At 37.5% G+C, this 24,900-nt stretch overlaps 3 protein-coding genes across 7 annotated transcripts in view; all 3 read right to left on the bottom strand.

Moving 5' to 3' along the window:
* Positions 1 to 7,419, bottom strand: part of LOC107673296 (synaptotagmin-12-like) — an 8,981-nt gene extending 1,562 nt beyond the window's left edge. Inside the window, exons 1-7 of one of the 2 annotated variants that reach the window (XM_016466833.1) lie at positions 7,251 to 7,419; positions 3,401 to 3,451; positions 3,126 to 3,319; positions 2,164 to 2,544; positions 864 to 1,079; positions 566 to 686; positions 236 to 369 (exon numbers count right to left, since the gene is read on the bottom strand). In XM_016466833.1, the coding sequence (XP_016322319.1) occupies positions 236 to 369; positions 566 to 686; positions 864 to 1,079; positions 2,164 to 2,544; positions 3,126 to 3,319; positions 3,401 to 3,443 (1,089 nt within the window). In that variant the 5' untranslated portion in view covers positions 3,444 to 3,451; positions 7,251 to 7,419. Of the gene's footprint in view, positions 1 to 235; positions 370 to 565; positions 687 to 863; positions 1,080 to 2,163; positions 2,545 to 3,125; positions 3,320 to 3,400; positions 3,452 to 6,867; positions 6,893 to 7,250 lie in introns of those variants that run through there. The other variant, XM_016466834.1, reaches the window with a different exon arrangement.
* Positions 7,420 to 8,850: 1,431 nt separating this feature from the next.
* LOC107673295 (protein regulator of cytokinesis 1-like) lies at positions 8,851 to 16,138 on the bottom strand. 3 transcript variants are annotated; one of them, XM_016466829.1, is made up of 15 exons: positions 15,921 to 16,137; positions 15,303 to 15,435; positions 15,102 to 15,224; positions 14,751 to 14,984; positions 13,167 to 13,337; positions 12,884 to 13,033; positions 12,632 to 12,779; positions 11,945 to 12,081; positions 11,757 to 11,852; positions 11,521 to 11,667; positions 11,320 to 11,430; positions 10,557 to 10,655; positions 10,318 to 10,476; positions 10,196 to 10,224; positions 8,851 to 9,370 (listed from the first exon to the last, which is right to left on the bottom strand). In XM_016466829.1, exons 1-15 carry the CDS (start codon positions 15,929 to 15,931, stop codon positions 9,322 to 9,324), a joined length of 1,797 nt encoding a protein of 598 aa, XP_016322315.1. In that variant the 5' UTR covers positions 15,932 to 16,137; the 3' UTR covers positions 8,851 to 9,321. The 3 variants fall into 3 exon arrangements, with proteins under 3 accessions (XP_016322315.1, XP_016322317.1, XP_016322318.1); XM_016466831.1 differs by having other exon boundaries at positions 10,196 to 10,221; XM_016466832.1 differs by lacking the exon at positions 10,196 to 10,224 and having other exon boundaries at positions 15,921 to 16,138.
* Positions 16,139 to 16,552: 414 nt separating this feature from the next.
* Positions 16,553 to 21,087, bottom strand: ubap1la (ubiquitin associated protein 1-like a). 2 transcript variants are annotated; one of them, XM_016466851.1, is made up of 6 exons: positions 20,962 to 21,087; positions 20,187 to 20,322; positions 19,421 to 20,080; positions 18,634 to 18,801; positions 18,331 to 18,432; positions 16,553 to 17,358 (listed from the first exon to the last, which is right to left on the bottom strand). In XM_016466851.1, exons 1-6 carry the CDS (start codon positions 21,075 to 21,077, stop codon positions 17,224 to 17,226), a joined length of 1,317 nt encoding a protein of 438 aa, XP_016322337.1. In that variant the 5' UTR covers positions 21,078 to 21,087; the 3' UTR covers positions 16,553 to 17,223. The 2 variants fall into 2 exon arrangements, with proteins under 2 accessions (XP_016322337.1, XP_016322338.1); XM_016466852.1 differs by having other exon boundaries at positions 20,187 to 20,319.
* Between the last annotated feature and the right edge of the window lie 3,813 nt (positions 21,088 to 24,900).

The following is a 24,900-nucleotide window of genomic DNA, read 5'->3' as shown; positions in this document are numbered from 1 at the left end:
ATAGATAGATAGATAGATAGATAGATAGATAGATAGATAGATGGATGGATGGATGGATGGATAGATAGACAGAAAGACAGATAGATAGATAGATAGACAGACAGACAGACAGACAGATAGACAGACAGACAGATAGATAGACACAGACAGACAGACAGATAGACAGACAGACAGGAAAGGTAGACAGATAGACAGGATAGACAGACAGACAGACAGACAGACAGACTGTTGTGACCTGCAGGACGATGGCTGGCACTGAGAAGATCATAGCCTCATTGAAGATTGGATTAGTATCATCTCTTTTTACGGATGTCTTCTTTTTACTGATCTTCCTGCCGTCCTGGAGCAGGTACACCTTCACAAACGGATCTGTTAACATGGAAACAGACAGAAATCAGTTCATGATTTTCAGACAAAATGTTTTCCAAAGTAGCAGATGTTCCTGGATTCTATTTCTAGAACAACATTCCAATCAACTAGTTGTTGTTCCAGCCCTAATACTAACTCTAACTGATAATCAGTTGATAAAAATATTGAGTCAAGAGAATCTAGCTCAGCTTCACACCTGCTGTGGTCTTTCCGTTAGTCCAGACCAGGTTCTTGGCTTTGGCGATGACCACGGTGAGACGTTCTGCAGTCGGCAAATAACTGAGAGACAACAGGACCTCGCCGACAGCGTCCACAGCCTGAAGAGAAACATCAAACCAACTCAAACAAAAAAATGTATCAGTTTTTGAACAGCTTCTATGAACTGACCCCTCTGAACAAAATGATTCACCACGAATCGAACTTTCTGTTACTGCATATAGTGAGGACATTGTAGAAGAAAATGCACTTTTTTATTGAATTTCATTTTCATTTACCTTGTTGATGTCCTGCAGGTAGAGCCAGGCGTTAAACGGCCGGAACGCCAGGTCCAGATCTGACAGTTTGAGTTCTGCCACTCCAGCACTGATGTTCCGTTCATCTGAATCCACACCAAAGGTGGAGAACCGCAGACTGTTCTCCTCCAGATTTACTGAATCCAATGGAATAGAGAAGTGCTCGTCAAACATCACGGTGAAGGCATTTCTCTGGACCTGCAGAAGAGAATAAATTAGAATGAGATGTTTCACTATCACTGATGATATTAAAGGGGACATGGGATGAAATTTTTACTTTTGCAGCCGGTTTCTATGTAGATAGTTAGCTATTTGAATAAGACCAGCATATACGAAGTCTATTCACTTGTCTTGTGTAGACACGCCCCAAGGAAGAGAAGTGTGGGGTGAGCAGTAGCTCATTATCATTTAAAGAGACATGCACCGAAATGAGTCGCTGTAAACAGACTTGTTTTTGACAGGGTAAAAAGGGTGTTGTTTTACACAACCATTGAGGAATTTTAACCAAAGTATGTTATAGACTTTTCATGAAGACCCTAAAGAATCATACCAACTTGTGTAAAATGGGCATCTGATGTCCCCTTTAATTGGCATTAATGATGTTTATATGGTAATTTCACTTTTAATTATTATTTTACACCCCTTTAAAGATCCTTAAAATTAAATTGGATGTTTTTGTAATTTTAAAGACTTCTATATTTAAATGAGCTCAGTTCTGATTGGCTGACCTCTTTGCATATAAAATATTGTTGTTATTGTTAACTAAAACTAAAACTTTCGATTAACAAATTTTTGATTAACAAAAACTGCTTTTAACAAAGCATAAATAAAGTATAACTATTAGACGAAAAACCTACGTTTAAAAACCTTAACTGAAAATTAGAAATGTTAACTTGGTAACTAACTGAAATAAAATAGGTTGAAGTATTAAAATTACTAATAAAAATAAAATTGAGAAATATTAAAAAAACAAAGCTAATCAAAATGACAAACATATATTAAAAAAATACTAAAACTGCCAATAAATGATAATTAAAACTGAAAATATAAAAATGAAAGCTAATTCAAAATATTTAAAAAAAATACTGTAATTGTTTATAAATAAAATAACACTGATATTGTTGCTGAAAACTACATAGACTTTGAAATATTAATGTGTTGATGGTTTTGACATCAATATGTGGCAATTTCTTTTGTAAATTAATCTATTAAACTTTAATATCAAACTGACAGAAAAAATCCATATTGTTCATGATAAAGCAGGAGTCTCATGGTTTAATACCTGTGTGGCCCCTAGGCTGATCTGCTGAGGGACCAGCGTGACGGTGATGTAGCAGCCCAGGAAGTTCTCCTCCTCCTTCTCCAGCAGGTCTTTACCCTGGTGCAGTGAGACGAGCAGAAGTGACGCTCGAGTGTCCACCTCCAGTGTGACCTCCAGCTGTCCCACCGTGAACTCGTGCCCGAAGGTTTGAGCGATAGAAGAGATGGAGCACAGCGATTCAGAGGACGCAGAGCGGTTCAGGGTGCCTCCGCTCGGATCCAGCTCTCGGCTCATCAACTCCAGCGTTCCCAGATCCCGAAGACTATCTGGAGTGTCCAACAGCTGGAGACTCGGCTTTCGGCTCACAGAGGATGCCCTCTGCTGGTTGGAAGCTGCAACGCGCTGCATGAAAACCAGTAAGCATCATTATTATAAACACAGTGTTTTGTTTCCAAAATTAAAAGATGATCTTTTATTTGTCATTAGACAAAATTATTGTAATACTTATGTAAATTGTATATATATTGTGTATATACAATTTTTATTATTTAAATAAATTATAAGATTCTCTTTTATTTATTATTATATAAAAATTTTGTGTGTATACACATGCAAGTTAATTTTGTATGTAATATTATATGTATATATTTCTGTTAAAATACAACAACTGAGGGACTCATACACCCCCCCCCGTCTCTTAATGCATTATAAATTCTAATTATTACAATTCAAATTTATTTATTATAAATTATTATATGCTTATACATGTTTAAGAACTAAATAATACGATTAATATTAATTTGTATACTTTTATATTTTTTTATTGATGTTACTATATATTTTTTGAAAACTCTATCCAGATTTGTATTATAATAATACAATAATACTTCATTTTTTTGACTATTAAAATACATTTAGTAATTTTGCAGACCCCATGTGGAAAATTAGTGCTTAACTTAATTACAGAAAAGTGGTTTGATTACCTTCTGTCTGATCTCAGAGTTGGAGGAGCCATATTTCTCCTGCAGGTATCGGTAGTGGAAGTTTGGGTACGGAGATGGAGTCGGGAAGGAGCCGGATTTATATAATTTCCACAGATTCACTATAACCACAGCAAACAGAACCAGGAACCCAAACACAAACAAACACACCTCCCAGCCAGGCGGGTTCAGCACCACTGACAAACACACACACAATCAGAAACTCACTTAGAGGAACTCATATGAAACTAAGAGACATATGAATGATGACTGCTCACCGCTCAGATGATATTCAGAAATATCCTGACCCTGCACAGACATAGTGCCACCTGAAACACACAGCACAACACATCATTAAACACGTCATTAATTTAGCATGGTAATCAGAGTTACCACAGTTATTGTTATCACAAACCATAATAAATTTATGACCTACTTCAGACAGTGCCTTACAAGTAATATACTGTGGTTGTACTGTGGTAAAATAATGGGTTCCTATAGTAAGACCATGGTACTATGGTACTTTTGAATTCTAAACATATTCATGGTACACAATTCTTGAAAGAATACCATGGTATTCCCATTGTGAAAATCAAGAAATACCATGGTAAAAACATGGTAGCATCACAGTACATGCAAAAAAAGGCCAGAAAACATGATATTTTCGTGGCACATATCAAAATAACATTAAAATACCATAGTATAGTATAGTATGGTATTACCATAGTAGTATATATGCAAATGTACTATGGTATTACCATGGTAAAAAAAAAAACATAATAAAATTGTTGTGCCGCCATGGTGCATGTAATTAAATGTCCAGAAAAACATGGTATTAACATGGCCCACATCCAAATAACATTAAAATATCATAGTATTACCAAGGTACATATCCAAAAATACCATGGCATTACCATGGGTACAAAATAAATGGTACAAAATGTGGTGTTGTGATGGTGCATGCAAATAATTGTCCAGAAAAACATGTCATTATCATGGATCACATCCAAATAACATTAAAATACTATAGTATTACCATGGTACATATACAAAATACCATGGTATTGACGGCACATATATAAAACCAATAAAAAACATGGTTTTTACCATGGTACATGGCTTTATCTTCATACTTTTTCAAGAAATCATATTACTGTAGTAATAAATCATTATTAGAATATCTATGAATTGTAAATTATTATATATATTTCATATTAATTAATAAAATATTTACATTTTAATTAAACAAGATTAATATGAATTAATTAGTATATATAATTTTATATTAATACTATAGTCTATTTTACTCTGTTAAATTCTATTCAGACATTATAATAATTTATATTTTTTTACTGATAAATCACATTTTGTAATTTTTTTCTCAAATTTTCTGTGGACCCTTTGCAGACTCCAGTTTGGGGTATTACTATGGTAAATGCCCAAAAGACATGGTACATGTCTACATTTTAATTAGTATTTATACATTTATAATAATTTGTATTATCATTATTATTATTAATGTTGCAAGTGGTATAATAAGCTTTCAGAATCTTTCTCTCCTTTTAATTTCTTTTTTTCTGTTTTTGTTTTGATGACAGTGGTGGCTAATTAAAAGTTACCACAAGAACTGCAGTTACTATGGTATTTTTGGCAGAATCTATGGTCACCATGGTTAACTGTTATAAGTCATAACAATCCGATCTTTCCCGAGAGAAAACTTCAGATAGGGAAAAAAGTGAAGTTAGGTCTAAAAAGAGAGAGAAATTGAGAGGCGTATGCTGTGAGTCACGCCGAGACTTGTGGGTAATCAGATGAAGGGAGCAGCGGGAGCAGAGAGAAGACTTCTGTAGAAGATTATGACAACGGGCCAATTAAAGCTTCTGAGATGCTCTCACAGCGCTCACGTGTTCACAGCCGCAGGGTTATGAGCGCTGACTCGGGGCATTATGGGTTTCACATGTCTGCTGTGAAATGAATATGTGTTGAAGGCGTTCTGTCAGGAATATCAGCAGCAGCTCTGTGTTACGGCCCACGCTCAGTCTGTAATGACTACAGGAGCACAGATGGACACACACACACTCTTGGATCGGTGATACTGTCTGGACGCTGGAGCTAGTATCCCAAAATAATTTCCCAAATGGCACATTGACTTGTGAGCTGTAAACCGTCATCTTGATAAACAATGAATCATGGAGCAGAAATCCCAAGCCTGCTTTCTTCAGTTCGTTTTGGTTTGTTTCCTTTTAGGTCGTGTAGAAAAGTAACGATCGCTTCTCTTGCTGTTTATGATGCCATTAGTGAAATAAGATTGAAGTGGTTGTGTAGAGGTTAAAGTCTTAACAGACCTAAAGGTTCAGGTTTAAAGCAATAGTTCAGCCAAAAATTACATTTCTGTCATTATTTACTCAGCCTCATGCAGTTATCTTGGTATTCTTTATTTTAGTAGGCTATTGTTTATACACTATATATTTGTAAAAAAAAATGTTCATTTTAATTTTAAATGAAGATTGTTATTTTGTTTAGTGATTGTCATTTTTATTAGAATTTTTCATTTTCAGTTTCAGTAGTTTTCATCCTTCAACTTATAAGCTTATTTCAATTAGTTGTTAATGTTTATATACTATTATAGTATTTATTAATATTTTGAATTTAGTATATTTTCAGTCATTTTCATTCATTTTCCAGCCTTTATTTACTAAAAAAAACATACTAATTCATTTATATATCATTATTTTATACTATTTATATTATTATTTAATATTATTTAATTGTGGGTGTCATTTTTATTACATTTTTTACATTTATCAAATTTTTAATATGGTAACTGAATTTCAATTTTCTAGATAAAATATATATGTATTAGAAATGTAAAAATGCATTTTAATAATATAAGGTTTACAGAAAGTTGATCTTTTTTAATAGGCTAATTAGCCTATATAATAGGCTAAACAGAATTAATAGTTAATAAATAATAATGAATAGTGACAAAAAGACCAATTTAAAATAAGCATTTAGTTTCATTTTAAACCATTCACTTTTTATGGGAAAATGGGACATTTTGCATAAAATCTCTATTTTGTGTCTGAAAAGAAATTAATAAAAAATGTATTGATGGGGGGTTGAAATATCCCTTTAAAGATCTGTATCTTCCATGAAACCCTAAACGCAAAGTTAATATACTGGAAAAAGCATCTAAACTGAATAACCCTTGAAAACAGATTGATTTTCTTCTAAAAGCCTCTCCACCGACAAGCGCTGATGTTCCAGGAGCCCCGAACCGAGCCAAACTAAATCACGAGAGCTAATCAAGATGCTTTGAGCGGCGCTGATCATTCAGATGGGATTGTTTTCCAGCGGACAGAGCGGATGAAATAGGGGCCGTGATCAGGAGCGGCTGGAGGGGCTCAAGTCTGCACTGTCAGCTTCTCTCACGCAGGACTGAAGCGAGCGAACGCTAATAAATCAAGCGTGCTTTTAATCTCCAGAATGACTCATAATAACACTTCCACTGAAACACAAGCGACGAGAGATGCTGCCTGCAGGAGCAAGACACCTCTCTGGAGAAAGACCAACCGGAGGAGGGGAGGGTTTGGGGGTTACAACCCTATCAGAACAACTGACACATAATATAAACAACGACAAAGCTCAATAACTGACATACACAACGCATTAGCCACACAAAAAGTGCAGAAAACTCTCAAAACACACATAAAACTAACACACACACACACACACACACACACACCGTGTTTCCATTTCCCAGCTGTTGTACGGGGGCCGCAGTGTTTTATTTGACCCTTGGGTGTTAAATGAATGCCCCCATCAGAGGAGGGTCCAATCACGATCACCATGGCAACCACCCGAACCGCGGGCACGCGCACTGCATCAGCACGTGAACGAGCCTGAACTTCCAGTTCAGTTCCACGTCAAACAAAAACCGACAGGCAGAAAACGCATGACAATAATTATGCATGTCTGAAATGCATATTGCATACTAATAAATCACTGTATGAAATCATATGCGTATATATTCATAATGTAGGATAAACTCGCGACATTTGCAGCATATGCACGTGAAATATGAGCGCTCATAAGCAGCAGATTATGAGCGCTTATGTGTGCTCTTACCTTCAGCAGTGTCTGTTTCTCCCGCTCCTGCTCGCGCACACTTTCATCCATCAATTAACGCGCCTTACAGCATCAGATGCACGTGCAGGACCCGATCGCTTCTGGCGCGCGTTTAGATCCGATCTGAAGTGAGTCTGGGTTTTCCTCTGCGCGTGATGAAGATCTGAATGCAGGAGTCCCACCCCTGCAATGCAACTTCAGCACCAACACACACACACACGGACGCACACACATAGACGAATAAAGAGGCTAGTTGTCACACTGAATATTTCTCAGGGTTGATTTAGGCACACTGACGTCTTGGCTGCAGCATGCTATTGAACATTTCCATTTCCAGATACATTAACGGTCAATAAAGCTTTGTGCTTTTGTGACAACATGCCCCAACAGTGGCACTATATGGGGTAAGTTGTCACAGCGGAACATGAAATTAAGCCGCCTATTATATTTGAACAGCAAACGAAGACAGCAAATGCGTCACAATACAAAAATATCGAAAACATTACAAATACTTCAATTAAATTGATAAAATACAGCCTGCATGTATGTAAATAAACAAATGAGTCCTGAGAACACTTCTGTTTTAGCACTCCATCATCATTTTATATGATACTGGTATTTTGTTTGCAAACATTTTCTAATTTGTGTAGTTGGACCTCTGATTTATTTAATCTGATAGATAGATAGATGGCCTACTTCAAAGAATACCATGGTACTACGAAAAATATATGGTAGTACCATAGTACCTGAATATCTCACGCCCCCAAGTGTCCATAATAATTTAATAATAATTTATGCATTTAGCAGACGCTTTTATCCAAAGCGACTATACATTTTTTACCAGTATGTTTTTTTTTAACCATAAATAACAACACCTACATAATCTTTTTTTCAACAAGGTGCAGTACCCTGTTGAAAAAAACAGCATATGCTGGTTAGGTATGTTTTGATGCTGGGATGCTGGTTTATGCTGGTCCTTTGCCAGCACATGACCAGCATAAACCAGCAAAAGGACTAGCATAAACCAGCAAAGGACCAGCTTAAACCAGCAAAGGACCAGCATAAACCAGCAAAAGGACTAGCATAAACCAGCAAAGGACCAGCTTAAACCAGCAAAGGACCAGCATAAACCAGCAAAAGGACTAGCATAAACCAGCAAAGGACCAGCTTAAACCAGCAAAGGACCAGCATAAACCAGCAAAAGGACTAGCATAAACCAGCAAAGGACCAGCTTAAACCAGCATCCCAGCGTCAAAACATACCTAACCAGCATATGCTGTTTTTTTCAACAGGGTAAACTGTAAAACTATTTGCGCTATAAAGTAGTGTGTTTGTGATTACGACAATAAGTTAAAATAATATGCTAAGAAATACCAGTTTGCACCATAACATACTGTTTTTGCATGGCGTTTCATAAGTTGTCCTTGATTGGTGAGATACAAGGGATACAACCTGCCATTTTAATTTTTTGCTATGTATCGTCAGTTCAACAGCTACTTAAGTTTATTGTTCAGGTATACGTTTTGAATAATACCATTTATTAATATAAATAAATGTAGCATTCATCCAGTATTTATTCTCATCCAGCCTAATAAATAAATCACTTCCCAAGTCCAAAATGTCCCCATGAAAACAAACATTTATTTACAGGATGCCAACCACCACAGTAGCAGCTATTTTTCAAGAGGAGTGATGCCAGGTAAACTTAGTGTTGTGCAATTACAGGAAATAAAGTCTGAAAGGCAAAAATGGCATCGTGATTTTAGAGTATAAAAGATAAAATCCATCTCAGAGGCCTAAGATCAGTGTTAATGGAGTTTTCATAAAAACTTGCAGGTGAAGCTAAGCTCAAAGACAGAGAATTATTTGTTCAAAACTCATAAAAGGAAAATTAAATAAAGGGAAATAAAGTCATGAGAAATATACTAAAAAGCAGAGGTAAATTATTTACAATTCTTCAACAAAATCAAAATGATTTACATTCAGTATCTCAATAAAAGCTTTTTTTTGTCTTCAGTGATGCCCATCAGTCCATCTTTGATCCACGGAGTTCAGTGTGTGATGGTAGAGTTCAGAACTCCAGCCTTGACGTTGGATTTAGAAGAATTTGAGAGCTCCCGCTGTAGGCAAAAATGCAAATATATGAATATGAAACCATATTCCCATTAGACAGTACACAACCCTTCAGGTTTATGCATCTTTTAGCTGTCTTAAAGGGATAGTTCACCCAAAAATTAAATTCGGTCATCGTTTACTCACCCTCAAGTTGTTCCAAACCTGTACGAGTTTCTTTCTTCTGTTGAAAACAAAAGATATTTTGAAGAATGTTGGTAACTACTACACAGTTGCGGGTAGCCATTGACTTCCATAGTACAGGAAAAAAAATACTGAAGTCAATGGCTACGAGCAACTGTTTAGTTACCAACATTCTTCATAATATCTTTTTTTTGTGTGTGTTCAACACAAAGAAATTTAAACATGTTTGGAACAACTTAAGGGAGTGAGTAAATGACAATTTTTAATTTGGGTGAAATTAACTCAATTTTAGGTGAACTATCCCTTTAAAACTACAAGGTTGATGTTTTCTTTTTAATTAGTTGAAGGAACATCAGTGATAGTTTGTTTACAGCAGGTAAATAATTCAACATTCTGCCCAGCAAATCTGTGGATCCAGGAAACCAATATTGACAGAAAAGACTAATTTAATCTCATTAAAGACCCAATGAAATAACCAGGTCGCCATTTCACCACTTTTCTCCAATTTTGATTTCATAGGGTTTAAAAACAGCAGACTGTATTTTAGTCGTGGTGTTCGTTTGTTCTCATTTCTCTGTTAGAAGCTGAAAGCGCGCACACACAAACACAGACCCTCCTCCGTTAGTCGGGTTAGACGAGAAGAGTGTGTGTTAGTGTGAAGGACAGTGAATGGTTTTAGATATACAGACCTGGACGCTGTAGTGGATTCAGAGTCCTTCTATAACAGAAGGCAGAATAAGCACACGGAGGTCACTTGATTTCATCTGCTGCCTGTGTGTCTAGACGGCTAACTGCAGGATAATGAACTTACCGCAAATTCAGAGTAGGAGGAGGCCACGGATGTGATGGAGAAGTTTCTTTGAGGGCTGGTGGCCATTGTGCGCAAAGCTCCGCTCAGATGGGAGATATTCTCCTTATTCCTCTCCAGCCCACGAGGGGTTCGGCCACGGCCAGGTATCCGCGCACCCAACTAGCAGAGAAACAGTTCACAGTTTTATTGATTATACTACAAATTCATGTAAAATATGTAGTGCTTAAATCATAACTCACCTTGCTGGAGGAAAGGGGCGGTCTCATAGAAGGGGAGGAGCATATGGAACGTAGTGTTGTGTTGGGGGTGGAGCTACACATGCTAGAGGTGGAGATCAGCTTAAAAAGAATACATAATATATTTTTTTAAATAATAAATATCAGCACATCTGATTGAGAGTTTGATCAATAGTTTTAGTTTCCCGTTTTGTTTTAAATCTATTGACAATACATCATTTTCTGCTTTCAATAGTCATTATTATGTAGTTAATATTTTACAATTGAATTTTAATGAATATTTAAAAATAAATAAATTATTAATTATTAAATTAGCAATTTTCTATTAGCCCTTATATTAAAATGGATCTTTACATTTATAATGCATATATAAAATTATATTATTGCATTAAATCATTCATTTGAAAAACATATGTGCATGCATACGTATAATGCACATTTTGTAAACTAAAATATACACAAAGACATATGTATTTATTACAAAATGTGCATTATGTACATTTTTAACAAAACTAAAAAAATTGTAAAAACTAAAAAAGAAACTACATATAAAAACAAATTATTTAGAATGATTTTATTAGTATAAATATTCAATTTATTTAAGCAATTTTTGTGTACATTTACTATCGTTATAAAATTATACCGTTATATTTTATATTTATTTTATCTGTGATATCTGGTTTTAGCTTCCCTGGTATTACTATTGGCATCAGGGCATTGATTAATTAATATTGGTTGATAATTAGTACACGTATGCAGTCAGTACCTTGCGTGTTTTTCCAGGTGTCGGGGTTCCGGCGAGTCTCCGCTTGGTTGGGGTTCTGATGGTGGTGCCGTACAGCAGATCTTCCTCCGTCTGCTTCATTTTCTTCATTTGCTGCACAGTACAAACCTCATATCAGGAACTAATAGTCAAAATAAAATGAATTAGTCAGAAGTAGTCATTTCAAGAAGAATGTGCTCATACCCGTTCCTGTTTTTCTCTCTCTTTCTCCATGCGGTGTTGATCCCACTGGTCTTCCACATATTGCAGGAACAGTCGCCCATTCACACGAAACTCTTTACAGTGCGCCGCTTCCCATTGGTCAATCTGAGCCTTCAGACTCTTCTCCAGCTGGCCAATCACACAAAATATAAACAAATTAGCATACAAGCCATTCCAGGCGATCAAACATCAGAGTCTGCCTAAAGAGCGTCTCAAACCTTCGGCAAACTCTTCTGCAGGTCGACTCTCTGTTTCTCCTCCTTCAGCAGGTTTCCTCCTCTGTTGTTAAAGCGAGAGGGGTCTGTGGCTTTTTTCTGGAGAAAGACCAACCGTAATTAGTCTCAAATTCACAAAATCTTTAATGTTTCTTATGAAACTTTTCAGCTGATCTCCTCTGAATTATCACCTCCAGTTCCTGATAGAGAGTCCAGTTGCTGCTCCAGGTGGAAACGGCGTCGTACAGCTCACTGTGCTCGGCGTAATCCTGCTTCAGTCGCTCCAACTCCAGCTCATGCTCACGCAACACCTCCTCATCCAGATCATCTAACAGCACAAAATAACTAAATCAAGCATCAACCAATCTCTGTGCATTTCTAAATACTATTGCTCAATCACAATTAACATAAAATCTTTAATCAACATGCCAGATTAGGTCAGCATTACATCACTTGCTCGCCAATGGATCCTCTGCAGTGAATGGGTGCCGTCAGAATGAGAGTACAAACAAATAAACATATCCTTCAAGACTCCATCAAAAACTATTTTGGGATGTTTTTATCAGCTGTTTGGACTGTCATTCTGACGGCACCCATTCACTGCTGAGGATCTATTGATGAACAAGTGATGTAATGCTACATTTCTCTAAATATGTTCCAATGAAGAAACAAACTCATCTACATCTTGGTTGGCCTGAGGGCGAGTACATTTTTAGCAAATATTCATTTTTGGGTGAACGATTCTTTTAATAATACCCTCAAAAACTACATTTTAAAGTCAAATCTTCTGTACTTTCCCTCAACTAGCACGGTAGTTCATTTTTGTACTCTAAAGTATGCAAATTGGGATTTTGCCTAGAAACTAGCTGTTGGCATACCACTGTGATAGGGAGTGAAGGCTTGTCTCTGCTCCGGGCTGTAGTAACATTTCTCCCAAAACTTGACAATCTCTGATCGGATTGTGTGAATAACACGCTCGATGTTTTTCTTTTTCAGTTCCTCCAATCGCTGAAGCTCTGCCTGCAGCTGTGACACAGTGTGAAAGACAGCGTTAGGGATGGTTTATAATTCCAGCAGAAGTGAAAGATGAAACAACGTGACCTACTTTAGTGACAGGTGAGTGTACTTACTGTGTTCAGTCTGCTCTTTGTGCTAGTGCGCGTGTTTTGCATGAGACTCTCTCTTTCTTCCTCAGGAACCTGCAACATCTCCCACAGCTCCTCAATACGACCACGGATGGACACACACAGCGCTCCACTCTCAGCTTTACGGCTCTCCACACACACACACACCATTAACTAGTGACATTTCACCTACTGAAAAATTTGTTTCTCATTTCAGCTGACAGTGTTTGGGTTACACCCAAAAATAAAATGGAACAGCTAAAAAGAACTGTGTGAAGTGTGTGTGTACCTGGTGCAGTAACACTTTGAGTGCACTGAGGTTTTCCACAGAAAGGCAGAAAGCGTCTTCATCTTCACACACAGCGTCTTTCTCAAAGGAGGTGTCAGGATGCTGTTCCAGATCCTCCATCAACACTGTGATCTGACGCTTCATTCCCACAAACTCGGCATGACGGCGCTCCTGTAAACACACACAATGCAGGATATACCAGCTGTCAAAATTCTGAAATTTTTTGGATTGTCTCACACTCAGAAAGACTGCATTTATTTGATCAAATCTACAGTAAAGATGGTAATATTGTGAAATATTATTACAATTTAAAATAACTGTTTTCTATTTGAATATATTTAAAAATGTTATTTATTCCTGTGATGCAAAGCTGAATTTTCAGCATCATTACTCCAGTCTTCAGTGTCACACGATCCTTCAGAAATCATTCTAATATGATTTGCTGCTCGATTATGGGTGCTCAGTTATAACTAACAGTTCTTATCAACAGTTTTTACTGTAAACAGATTTTTTTCAGAATTATATAGGAATAATAAGAAATGTTTCTTGAGCAGCAAATCAGCATATTAGAATGATTTCTGACGGATCATGTGACACTGAAGACTGGAGTAATGACAATTACAACAGAAAACAGCCATTTTAAATTGTAATAATAATGCACAATATTACTGTTTTTACTGTCATTTTGATCAAATAAGTGCAGTCTTGGTAAGCAAGCATAAGTGACTTCTTTAAAAAACAAAAATCATAATTATTCCAGACTTTTGACTGGTAATGTATATATAAACCGTGACTTTAATATAACTTAATTATTGAATTACTTGAAAATTTAAAACCGAATGCATTTCCGATATAGTCAACTTAATGGGATAGTTCACCCAAAAATGAAAATTCTGTCATTAATTACTCACCCTCATGTCGTTTCAAACCCGTAAGACCTTTGTTCATCTTCGGAACACAGATTAAGATATTTCTGATGAATTCCGAGAGCTCTCTGACCCTCCATAGACAGCAAGGATCCTTACACAATCAACGCACAGAAACGTAGCAAGGAGATCTGTAAAATAATCCATGTGACATCAGGGGTTCATCCGTCATTTTACGAAGCTACGAAAATACTTTTTGTGCGCAAAGAAAACCAAAATAACTTTATTTAACAATTTGTCTCTTCTGCGTCACCATGGCGCCATTTTGGAGAGCATCCACTGAACGGAAACGACGTAACAAAGTCGTTATTTTTGTTTTCTTTGCGCACAAAATGTATTCTCGTAGCTTCGTAAAATTACGGTTGAACCCCTGATGTCACATGAATTATTTTACCGATGTCCTTGCTACGTTTCTGGACCTTGATCGCTTAAGGATCCTTGCTGTCTATGGAGGGTCAGAGAGCTCTCAGAATTCATCAGAAATATCTTAATTTCTGTTCCGAAGATGAACAAAGGTCTTACGGGTTTGAAACGACATGAGGGTGAGTAATTAATGACAGAATTTTCATTTTTGGATGAACTATCCCTTTAATACGTCAATACTATTTCACATACTAAAAAAAACAGACAGCTCTGAAAGTGTGTTAGTGTGTTTTACCCTCTCCTGGTTGCGGGTGTTGATGTGTTGTCTGTAGTTCTGCAGCTGCTGTTGTGACGGCACGCGTTCGGGATGGATGGGGAAGAGGTCATCACACAGGATGTCGCACAGATCTTGATCCTGCTGAATCAGAGACTTCAGCTCGCTCTGACGAGCACTTTTCTCTTTCAGCATCATCTTGACCTGCGTACGGAGATCCTTCTCCAGCTGCAGCATCGTAAGACCATCCTCCTCCTGCCAAACACACAAAATCTCCAATCCGATTGGCCGGCTTGACAAAACACCCAGAAGTAAGAGGGCACAGGCTGTTATCATGCTGTTCTCCAAAAATCTTGTATCAGAGTGACTCACCTGACACTCCTGCACCTGAAGCTCACTACACAGGCTGGTCACCTCTTTTCTGCATGCCTCAATACTGATCAGCAAGCGCTTCTTCAACCCTTCCTCCTCTGCGATCATCATATCCAGCAGATTCTGCAATCACAAAGATTTCACAGTGAATCTGTGTCTCCATTCTCCAGTCAATGAGAAACGCAGATGACCTGGACTGACTTTGATGTGCATGTGAACGGCGTCCGTTCGCTGCAGCCTCTGGTCTTCTGGGATCCCGATCTCCTCCCAGATGTCCTTCAGCTCGCCGAGGGCCTTGTCCAAACATGCTACAGACTCTGCAGCGTGTATTTCACTGAAATGACACACATTCATATTTAATGAATACATGCTTGTGTTCTGTTGTCAGGCTGAGTTGCAAATTAAACAGTAAAAAGAGCTAGTGTTTTTCAATACTTTTCTTATGAATAACCAAATCAACAGCATTATTGACAATTATAATTATTAATGTATCCATTACAAATATATCAGCAGAATAATCATTTTTTTCTAATAAATGAGCAGCATTATTGAGCTGTGACTGTATTATTGAATAATAAAATCATTATGTTCCATTAATAGCAGAATTATTGATTATAATTGATGAAACTGGAAAATGGTTTGTTGAAAATGGCTGTTTATAAATATTCGTACTTACGTACTAATGCTTATTAAAAAAAAAATGTAAACATTGACCAACCTAAACACTATTTTCACTACAAAATACATGAAGCTAACAACACATATGCTAATCTCCACATAAACACAAACTATACACTTCAAACCCTCGCTTTCTCTTACCTCTTCCTCATCCTGTCCTTCCGCCGCAGATCTCCGATGAGGTTTAAGTGCTATATTAACACTTCTGAACTTTATCGTACGCTTTATTTCACGATCTATCCGACGGCTGCCTTGAAAAGTCTGCCTAAAAATTCAAAAGCCGCACCGAAACGCATCTGGTCTCTGATTGGTCGAGACCAAGCGAAGCACCCACACATCCTGCTCGCTGATAGGCTGTCGGACATCATATAAACTATTCAAGCGCACTGATTGGCTGACAATTCAAGCCAGCTGACTGACCAGTTTAACTGGATGTGTGCTTATGAATGGAATGAGTCATGACGTTCGAAACCATTAATCAGCAGAGCAGCACCAGTAATTAAATTTTGATTGATTGATTAGTTTTTCTTTAAATTTGTCAAGTCTCTTTTAATCTATATAACTATTATTTTTTTATAACTGTTTGTCACTTTTCATTAGTAACGTTAGGCCTATGTGATGAGTTTCTTATTGGTTGAAGAAAATCATTTTAATATATATAAAAATGTGTTGTTTGTAAATACATACATAAATACATAGAGAGAATAATAATAAGCAAGCAGTATCTGGAAAACAGACTGACAGAAAAAAAAAACAATAGCAACCAATCAGAGATCAGAGGTTTATTATTTTTTTGTTCTGTTACACGACCTTTGATGCTACATGCCAGTAAAACTTGAATACCGATAGAGTGTAACTAAAGTTTTAAAGAGTTTAAAAAGTGGTGATACTGTTTGACAATGGTTATGCAAATCTGCACCTCTTATTACATCAAACATTTGGAAATAGTCCTGAAACTAAATAACTGATGCATAATAAATGTCACAACAGTGTTTAATTAAAGTCATTCAAACTGTCCCCAGCTCTTTTCAAAATATGCTAAACATTTTTATTCTGTCATGATAACTGATCTACAGTTCTGTCATCTATAGGTGATTAATCTTTGTCATGAAAAAGTCAGATCTACAGCTAATCACGTGGCATCAATATAATAATTACACTGAAATCAATCAACAAGCAGGACCTTTTCTGCATGAGAAACTGAGAGACGTGTCTGGAGTATTAAAGCTGCAAAGGATACATTCATTCTGAAGGATTTGTAAGTATTTATACGTTAATTTATGGAGCTGAAGATAGAGATTCATTAATGCATTAATAGAGATGAAGACTAATTCATATGCTCATATAGCTGAAGATTTATAAATTTATTCATGGAGTTGAGGGTTTTTTCACTCATGGAGGTGGCAACTCCTTTGTTCACATAGCAGTGGATTCTTGTGTGTTCTCAGCCACTGCGGGTCATAAGCTCCTCCAGGGCTCTCTCTTTATGGTTCTCATGCACCAGTAGAACTTCTTTAATGGTGCTCTGCTGGAAACACATCTCACAGAACTGAGCCAGCAGAAACAGGAACTCTGAAGCCTGAGAGAAACACATAAACATAAATACATTTACATTTTGTGCACTTGATCCCAACTAGTTGAGTGTTTGGAGAATCAAATGTTGATTCGAGAGGTGTTTTGTGCGCTGGATGGCGATTGGTTGAGTGTTTGGCATGCTAAATGCTGATTTCATGGATGTTTTGTTCACTGAAAACCAATTGGTTGCTGATTTGAAGAGTATTTTTTTTGCACTGGATGCTGATTGGTTACTGATTTGAGGGATGTTTTGTGCGCTGGATGTCAATTGGTTGCTGATTTGAGATTTCTTTTGCGCTGGATGCCAGTTGGTTGCTAATTTGAGAAAACATTTTTGCACTGGATGCTGATTGGTTGAATGTTTGGCATGCTAAATGCTGATTTGAGGATTGTTTTTTTAAGAGCTATTTTTGGCATGTTTGCCTTTTATTAGGATAGGACAGTATTGTAGACAGGAAGCAATGATGGGATTTGGAAAGGTCCATGAGCTGGGACTCGAACTTGGGACGGCCGAAGCACAATGGTGATGTCAGCGCGCTGCCCACCAGGCTATTGGCGTTGACAATTTGAGGAACAGTTTGTCCACTGAATGCCAGTTGGTCACTCATTTGAGAAGTGTTTTTTGCACTGGATGCTGATTGGTTGCTGATTTGAGGGGTGACTGCATGCCGATCGGTTGAGTGTTTAGCATGCTAAATGCTGATTTAAGGTATGTTTGTCCACTGAAGGCCACTGGTTGCTGGTTGTTGTGCGCTGGATGCCACTTAGTTAAGTGTTTGGCGTTCTAAATGCTGATTCGAGGGGTGTTTGGTGCGCTGAATGCTGATTGGTTGAGTGTTTGGTGTGGTAAAGGCTGATTTGAAGGATGTTTTGTCCACTGAATGCTAATTAGTCACTGATTTGAGAAGTGTTTTTTGCACTGGATGCTGATTGGTTGAGTGTTTGGAGCGCTTAAAGCACTTTTGAAGGGTCTCACCTTGGTCTCACAGTTCTGGAACATCTCCAAAGCTTCTTCCACCTGAGTCTTCTCAAAACCCAGCCGACAGAGACGGTCACATGACATCAGGTAACTCAAAATCTGGAGATCGAGAAAGAATGAGAAACAGAATGTTTATATATATATATATATATATATATATGTGTGTGTGACGTTTACTACAAATTTAAATAAAATAAAAAAAATAGAAATTATTACATAATTTGCTAAAAGTCTGAGCTATCAATCAGAAGACAGAAGGCATGTGTGTGTGTGTTTGCGTTTGCATGTAGTGAGCGTTACCTGATCAGGACTCTTGGGCCCTGTCCTCTGCAGTGCTAGTATGGCAGTGTGCAGTGTGTATCCGTGTTGTGTAACAGCTTCAAGAAGATCCCTTTCTTCCTGACTTAAAGCGCACAGCAGATCTGCATGAGCGTCCTGTAGCCCTGCGGATGTCCACGGACGCACACCCTAAAACAAAAAATCAGCTCATCAATAATCGTAAATTAAAGGGATAGTTCACCCAAAAATGAATCTTCGGAACACAAATTAAGATATTTTTGATGAATTCCGAGAGCTCTCTGACCCTCCCATAGACAGCAAGGATCCTTACACGATCAAGGCTCAGAACGGTAGTAAGGACACAGATAACAACAATAACGGTATTAAACAATTAATACATTGCATTCATTGTTTACGTATGGGATACTCTCCAAAATGGCTCCAGGGTGACACGGAGGAGATGAATTGTTGAATAAAGTCATTCTTTTTATTTTCTTTGCACACAAAAAGTATTCTCGTAGCTTCGTAAAATTACGGTTAAACCGCTGATGTCACATGGACTATTTTAACGATGTCCTTACTACCTTTCTGGACCTTGATCGTGTAAGGATCCTTGCTGTCTATGGGACGGTCAGAGAGCTCTTGGAATTAATAAAAAAAATCTTCATTTGTTCCGAAGATGAACAAAGGTCTGACAGGTTTGGAACGACATGAGAGTAAGTAATTAATGACAGAATTTTCCTTTTTGGGTGAACTATACCATTAAGACCTATGAAGAAGATCTATGGATTTACAGTGTGTGTGTTACATGTGAGGATGTTTTCTGAGGCCTGGCGGAGGGCAGCGGTCCTGCGGACGAGGGTCTCGGCTGTAGGAGGGAGTGTGAGTTTCGTTGCCCGCTGGTTCTCGTTACAGCGGGTTTCCTGCGGGGGGCTCTGGAGCCATGAGGGCTGCCCTGTGGTGTCTGGCTGAGGCCAGGGGGGATGGGCCTACGTATGTCTTTTACAGAGGAGGCGGAGCTTGGCCGGGCCTTGTGGAACATGCTAGAAGGGGCGGCGCGAGGGGTGGAGCCTCGCTGGGTGTGACAGGCAGAAATCCACGGGCAATGTGGGTCGGAACTCTTCGGTCTTTCTTTGCTATGAACATTATCATTCTCAGACGAGCTCTCGTTGTCTTCACCGTAGCCGCCCTCGAAGTCCGTGTCAGCAATGAGGAACTGGACCGCCCGAAGTGGGCGGAGCTTACGCCAGTCAGCAGCGCTGAGGCTTAAGCTGCGGGGACGAGGGCCCAGTTCCCATAATTCTGCGCTCCTGAGGCACACCCTGCGGTTCTGCTGCGGGCTGCTGAACATCAGCCAATATGGTGGGCAGGTGGGACATACACTCTGGGGTGTTTTTTTGGCTTTCCTGTTCTTCCGCTGCTGTTCTTCCCATGCAGCCAGGATCTTTTTCTCCAGAGTGAATGAATACTGTCAAACAGGATAACATATGAACATTGTTATAAATAAAGATATATTTAACAAAATTTCAAATGTATATGATGAATATAAGCATATATATATATTACATTCTGACCTTTGTATCACGCAGTATTTGAGCACAGTCTGGGATCGTAAGTTCAGGAGCTGTGACCGGCTCTTTCTGACCCAACTGTATCTCCACAGAGTTCAGAGCAACTTTAAATGGAACCTCATCCAGACTACACATTCTGCTGACATGCACAAACAATTTAGGTAACTCAATACTATAATCTGTAAAACAGTATCCGAGTAGTTCTGTAGTTGTCATTTTTATTAGTTTTTGTTATTTTAAAATATTACTATTTAGGTTTAATTTATTTTTTATTGCTAACAATTATATAATAATAAACCTGACATAAATATAAAAAAATGGAAATAAAACTAACCTATAACATAAAAAGGTGTTAGAACTGTTTGAACACAGTAAATTAATATAGCTATCCCACCTCAAAGGTCTTGACCTTTTTAAATGTAATATAAATCGTAATACTACTACTATTATTTCCTTGTAATAAAAAAACTTAAATCACTAAACTAATTTAAATTACATAAAAAGTTAATACACAAAATTCAACTTCAATTTACATAATGTAGTCATATATAACATAATGTAATATTTTACTGTGTAATAATATAATATTACGATGCGTAATTATTGTAGTAAACATGTTTACATAATTAACTAATTTAAATGACAAAACAATCATTACGTATATAATCATATTTATAATTGGCTGAGTCTAGTATTTGGAATGCAACCAATTGTAACTGTAAATTGGTTTATTCATAGATTATTATTGATTACGGGACATTAAATGAAAATTTCTTACCTGTAGTTTTGGTAGTGTCTCTGAGCTGAAGGATGTGTGTGTATGCTTATTGTTCCTTGGTTGCAGAGTGTCAGACCGTGATAATAAGCTTCACGTGTGCATAATAACAGAAGCATAATGTCCCCATGTGAATCAACACAGGCTTACACACACACACACTATCAGGATTATACTCTGACTCACACAATAATCCTTCCATATCCAGTTGGAACAAACACACACATAATCTTTATCATGTTCCTTTCCATTTCTCACATCATAATAAGGTGCTGAAGATACTAAGAGGTTACTAAGAACTCCTACTAAGAACTAAGATACTCAGAACTCATTAGAGACAATAAACCGTGATGCTGGTTGTGTAATAATATGTTATCAGATACATGAAAATTCTGTGCGCTATTGTTATTAGTTCGAAGGCGTAGTGTCTGTTTACTCTGTAAATCTGAAAAAGGCTGAGACATCAGGAAATGATACAGCAGGCGCTATCACAGATAACACAAAGTGTTGGGCCATATTGCGTAAGCAGGGATGATTTGTGTGGTTTATGGCGCCCTCTAAAGGCCCTAAACTAAAAACTTAAGCATGACAAAGCCATGTCTTGATGGCATGTGCTTTAATGCCATTAAAGGGATAGTTCACCCAAAAATGGATTTTGTTACCATTGCCATGCATTATACGACTGATAGACTGCAAGGGTTGGATTTAAAAATCATCAAATGTGTTCTACTGAAGAAACAAAGTCACCTACATCTTGGATGCCCTGGGGGTAAGCAGATAAACATCAAAATTTCATTTTTGGGTGAACTATCCCTTTAAGACAAACTGTTACACCGATTAAAGTTACTATACAACTATACAATGTATTTAATATTAATACTGGTGGTGTCATGGTTCTATAGAAGTCTGTTTCCACCAAATAATAAAGAAAACAAAAAGGTAATTGCGACTTCTTATCTCTCTTTGTCTCAGAATTTTGTTTCCACAGCATAAAAAACAACAACTCAGAATTGCGAGGGTAAAAAAAAGTCAGAAAAATTCGCCTTTAAAAATGTTTTTAAAAAGTGTTGCCTTTTATTACCGTGGAGAAAATGGATTTTCATATGGTTCCCAGACAAATTAATTTCCATATTTTTCTATGACTTCTCTATTCTCTATGGGTAAGCTGAGCGGATGTGGCGGAAGACGAAACTTGAAATTCACTATAGCATCTATAAAGACAGCCTTCATGCTTTCAATGTGGAACTAGCCACAGCTAGACAGACCTTCTTCTCAAACATTATAAACAGTAACTTAAACAACACTCGCACTCTTTTTGCTACTGTTGAGAGACTGACAAACCCCCCAAGTCAGATTGCCAGTGAAATGCTCTCTGACAGCAAATTCAATGAGTTTGCTTCCTTCTTTTCTGAAAAGATCATTAATATCAGGAAGGCGATTAGCACATCCTCAAGTTATGCAGAGGTTAGACAGATTCGACCGCAATATCAAAAAGAAGTTACCATGTCTGTTTTTGAAGAAATTGATTGCAAAATTTTGGAAGAAATAGTGCAGCACCTAAAATCGTCAACCTGCTATCTTGACACACTTCCCACATCTTTTTTCAAAAGGGTGCTTAACTGTTTAGAAGCAGATCTCTTAGAAGTGGTGAACGCCTCACTTCTTTCTGGGACTTTTCCAAACTCCCTGAAAACTGCAGTTGTTAAGCCCCTTCTGAAAAAGAGCAATCTTGATAACACCATATTGAGCAACTATAGACCAATATCAAATCTTCCTTTTATAGGCAAGATTATTGAAAAGGAAGACCGAATCACAGCACAAAGACAGCGCTCATTAAGATAATAAATGATATTTACTTACATTCTGATTCTGGCAAAATATCAGTGCTAGTACTACTAGATCTCAGTGCTGCGTTTGACACTGTCGATCATAACATACTTCTAGAGAGACTGGAAAACTGGGTCGGGCTTTCTGAGATGGTACTCAAATAGTTCAGGTCATACTTAGAAGGGAGAGGTTATTATGTGAGTATAGGAGAGCACAAGTCTAAGCAGACGTCCATCAGTGGCGTAACTTAGTAATGACGGGCCCCAGTGCAGGCTATTACGACGGGCCCCTGGGGTGCACGGTTATGAAGCACATACAAACACACAGCGCTCGTGTCTAGAAGGGAACCCATATAAGCGAATTTGTGCCTAACCTACTTAATTTAGACCAACTAAAATCAGTATCTTATCAGTTTCTTATATTAAATTGAACATCGAAACTTAAATTGAAACTCTTTGCGTGCGTCTCTCTCTAACACACACAGCTGTGCGGGCGCCTGGCCGCAGCAGCCAGAAGTACCAAATTAATCGTGTTGAATTTTACAGTCATCAGCATGTGTTACCTATTGTATTTGCAAAGCACAGAAGGCAAGGTTATCAGAAGCATTGAGTGTTTCAGCGCTGTGGTGCTGAAATTACCGCAAACTTTTTTATTTTTTTTTTTTTTTAGCACAGTAACCCAGTAATCGCGGCAACCGCATTCCTCTCTGTAAAGCAAGAGACTAGATAAGAAAGAGGTCTAAAAATGATCAACACCATGTCCCGAATCATGGCCAACTTTAGCGGCAACAACCACACACAAATGTAATACCCACAAGCACATACACACAGTGGCGCCTGCAGGTGTAGGGCTGTATGCACCGTGAGTACCATGAGCGCTCAGACTGATCTGAGATTTGCCCCGCAAACATTTCAGCAGTTATTATAGGCCTGTGTGCCCCTATTTCTGTCGATTGAACCAGCCATGCCACTAATTATCAATTTATCAGTCTTTTGCACGCCAAAGTCAATTTCTGCGTATAAACATTACGCCAAATAGAAACAGAAAATTGCACTTTCATGAGATCGGGTTAGACTACAACAATTAATTTGTAGTCTATTTTACAAATGGGAATTCATGTCAATGTTTTACATTCAAGCTACCCGTCAAATTTTAATGTAACGTTCTTTAAAACATCTGGAATGCAATAAAGTAATTTTTAAAGCTGTTTTTAAAGCATTTGCTGCATGGATTAAAAAGAATAGGCCAATAAATAATTCACATAGGCCTATCAGACAAAATTGCGTTGCAGCAAATCCTTTACATTTTAAGGTATTCAGAGTAGAGCAACATAAAAAATTCAGAAAAATGTAAATCGGGCCTGTTTAAGGCTTTTCCTTGTTTTTATAGTTTAGATGGTGATGAAAAAATGACTCGCCATCTCCTCATTGCACATATCAGACAAAATTGCGTTGCAACAATTCCTTTAAATTTTAAGGTATTTAGAGCAGAGCAACATAAAAATCAGAAAAAATATAATCGGGCCTGTTTAAGGCTTTTCCTTATTTTTATAGTTTAGATGGTGATGAAAAAATGACTCGCCATCTCCTCATTGAACGTGCCTTTAGAGAGAAATGCATCTTTAAGGATTACATAGTCTAATGAAAGAGTTTTTGTTTTCGATTCGAATTATTTCGTTTTAAAGTAGTAATTTAAAGCTTTCTTCTATAGATATTTATCATATCTGTGACTCAATTCGCTGAGTTTCGGTTCATCATTGTGAAGCCTCCTGTTCGAGACGAGATGGCAAGCTCATCCTCTGTTTTCCTATTTATTTTATAAAAGCACAACGTTTGTTGATATTGTGAATGCACACATAAAAGTAGACCCTTTACATTTCCGAATGTATTACTCTTACCTTTATGAGCAAAAATTACGGCGTATTTTAAGTTGTTTCCACTATCAAGAAAATGCAAGTGAGTGATCGCGCTGGCGCCTCCATGTCCTGCAAAGTGCCTTCAGCTTCCACTCTTCACACAAACGATTAGATATGCGCCTAATAGCGCACATTAATATCGTTTAAACATTTAAACTAACATTGTGATATGCTTGAACTGTTTTATATCTATAGATTTT

This window comes from Sinocyclocheilus anshuiensis, unplaced genomic scaffold, assembly GCF_001515605.1.
Source record: "Sinocyclocheilus anshuiensis isolate Anshui unplaced genomic scaffold, SAMN03320099.WGS_v1.1 scaffold68, whole genome shotgun sequence".
Taxonomy (NCBI): domain Eukaryota; kingdom Metazoa; phylum Chordata; class Actinopteri; order Cypriniformes; family Cyprinidae; genus Sinocyclocheilus; species Sinocyclocheilus anshuiensis.
Note: the sequence above shows the minus strand (reverse complement) of the source record. Positions and strands in the feature narration are given on the sequence as shown.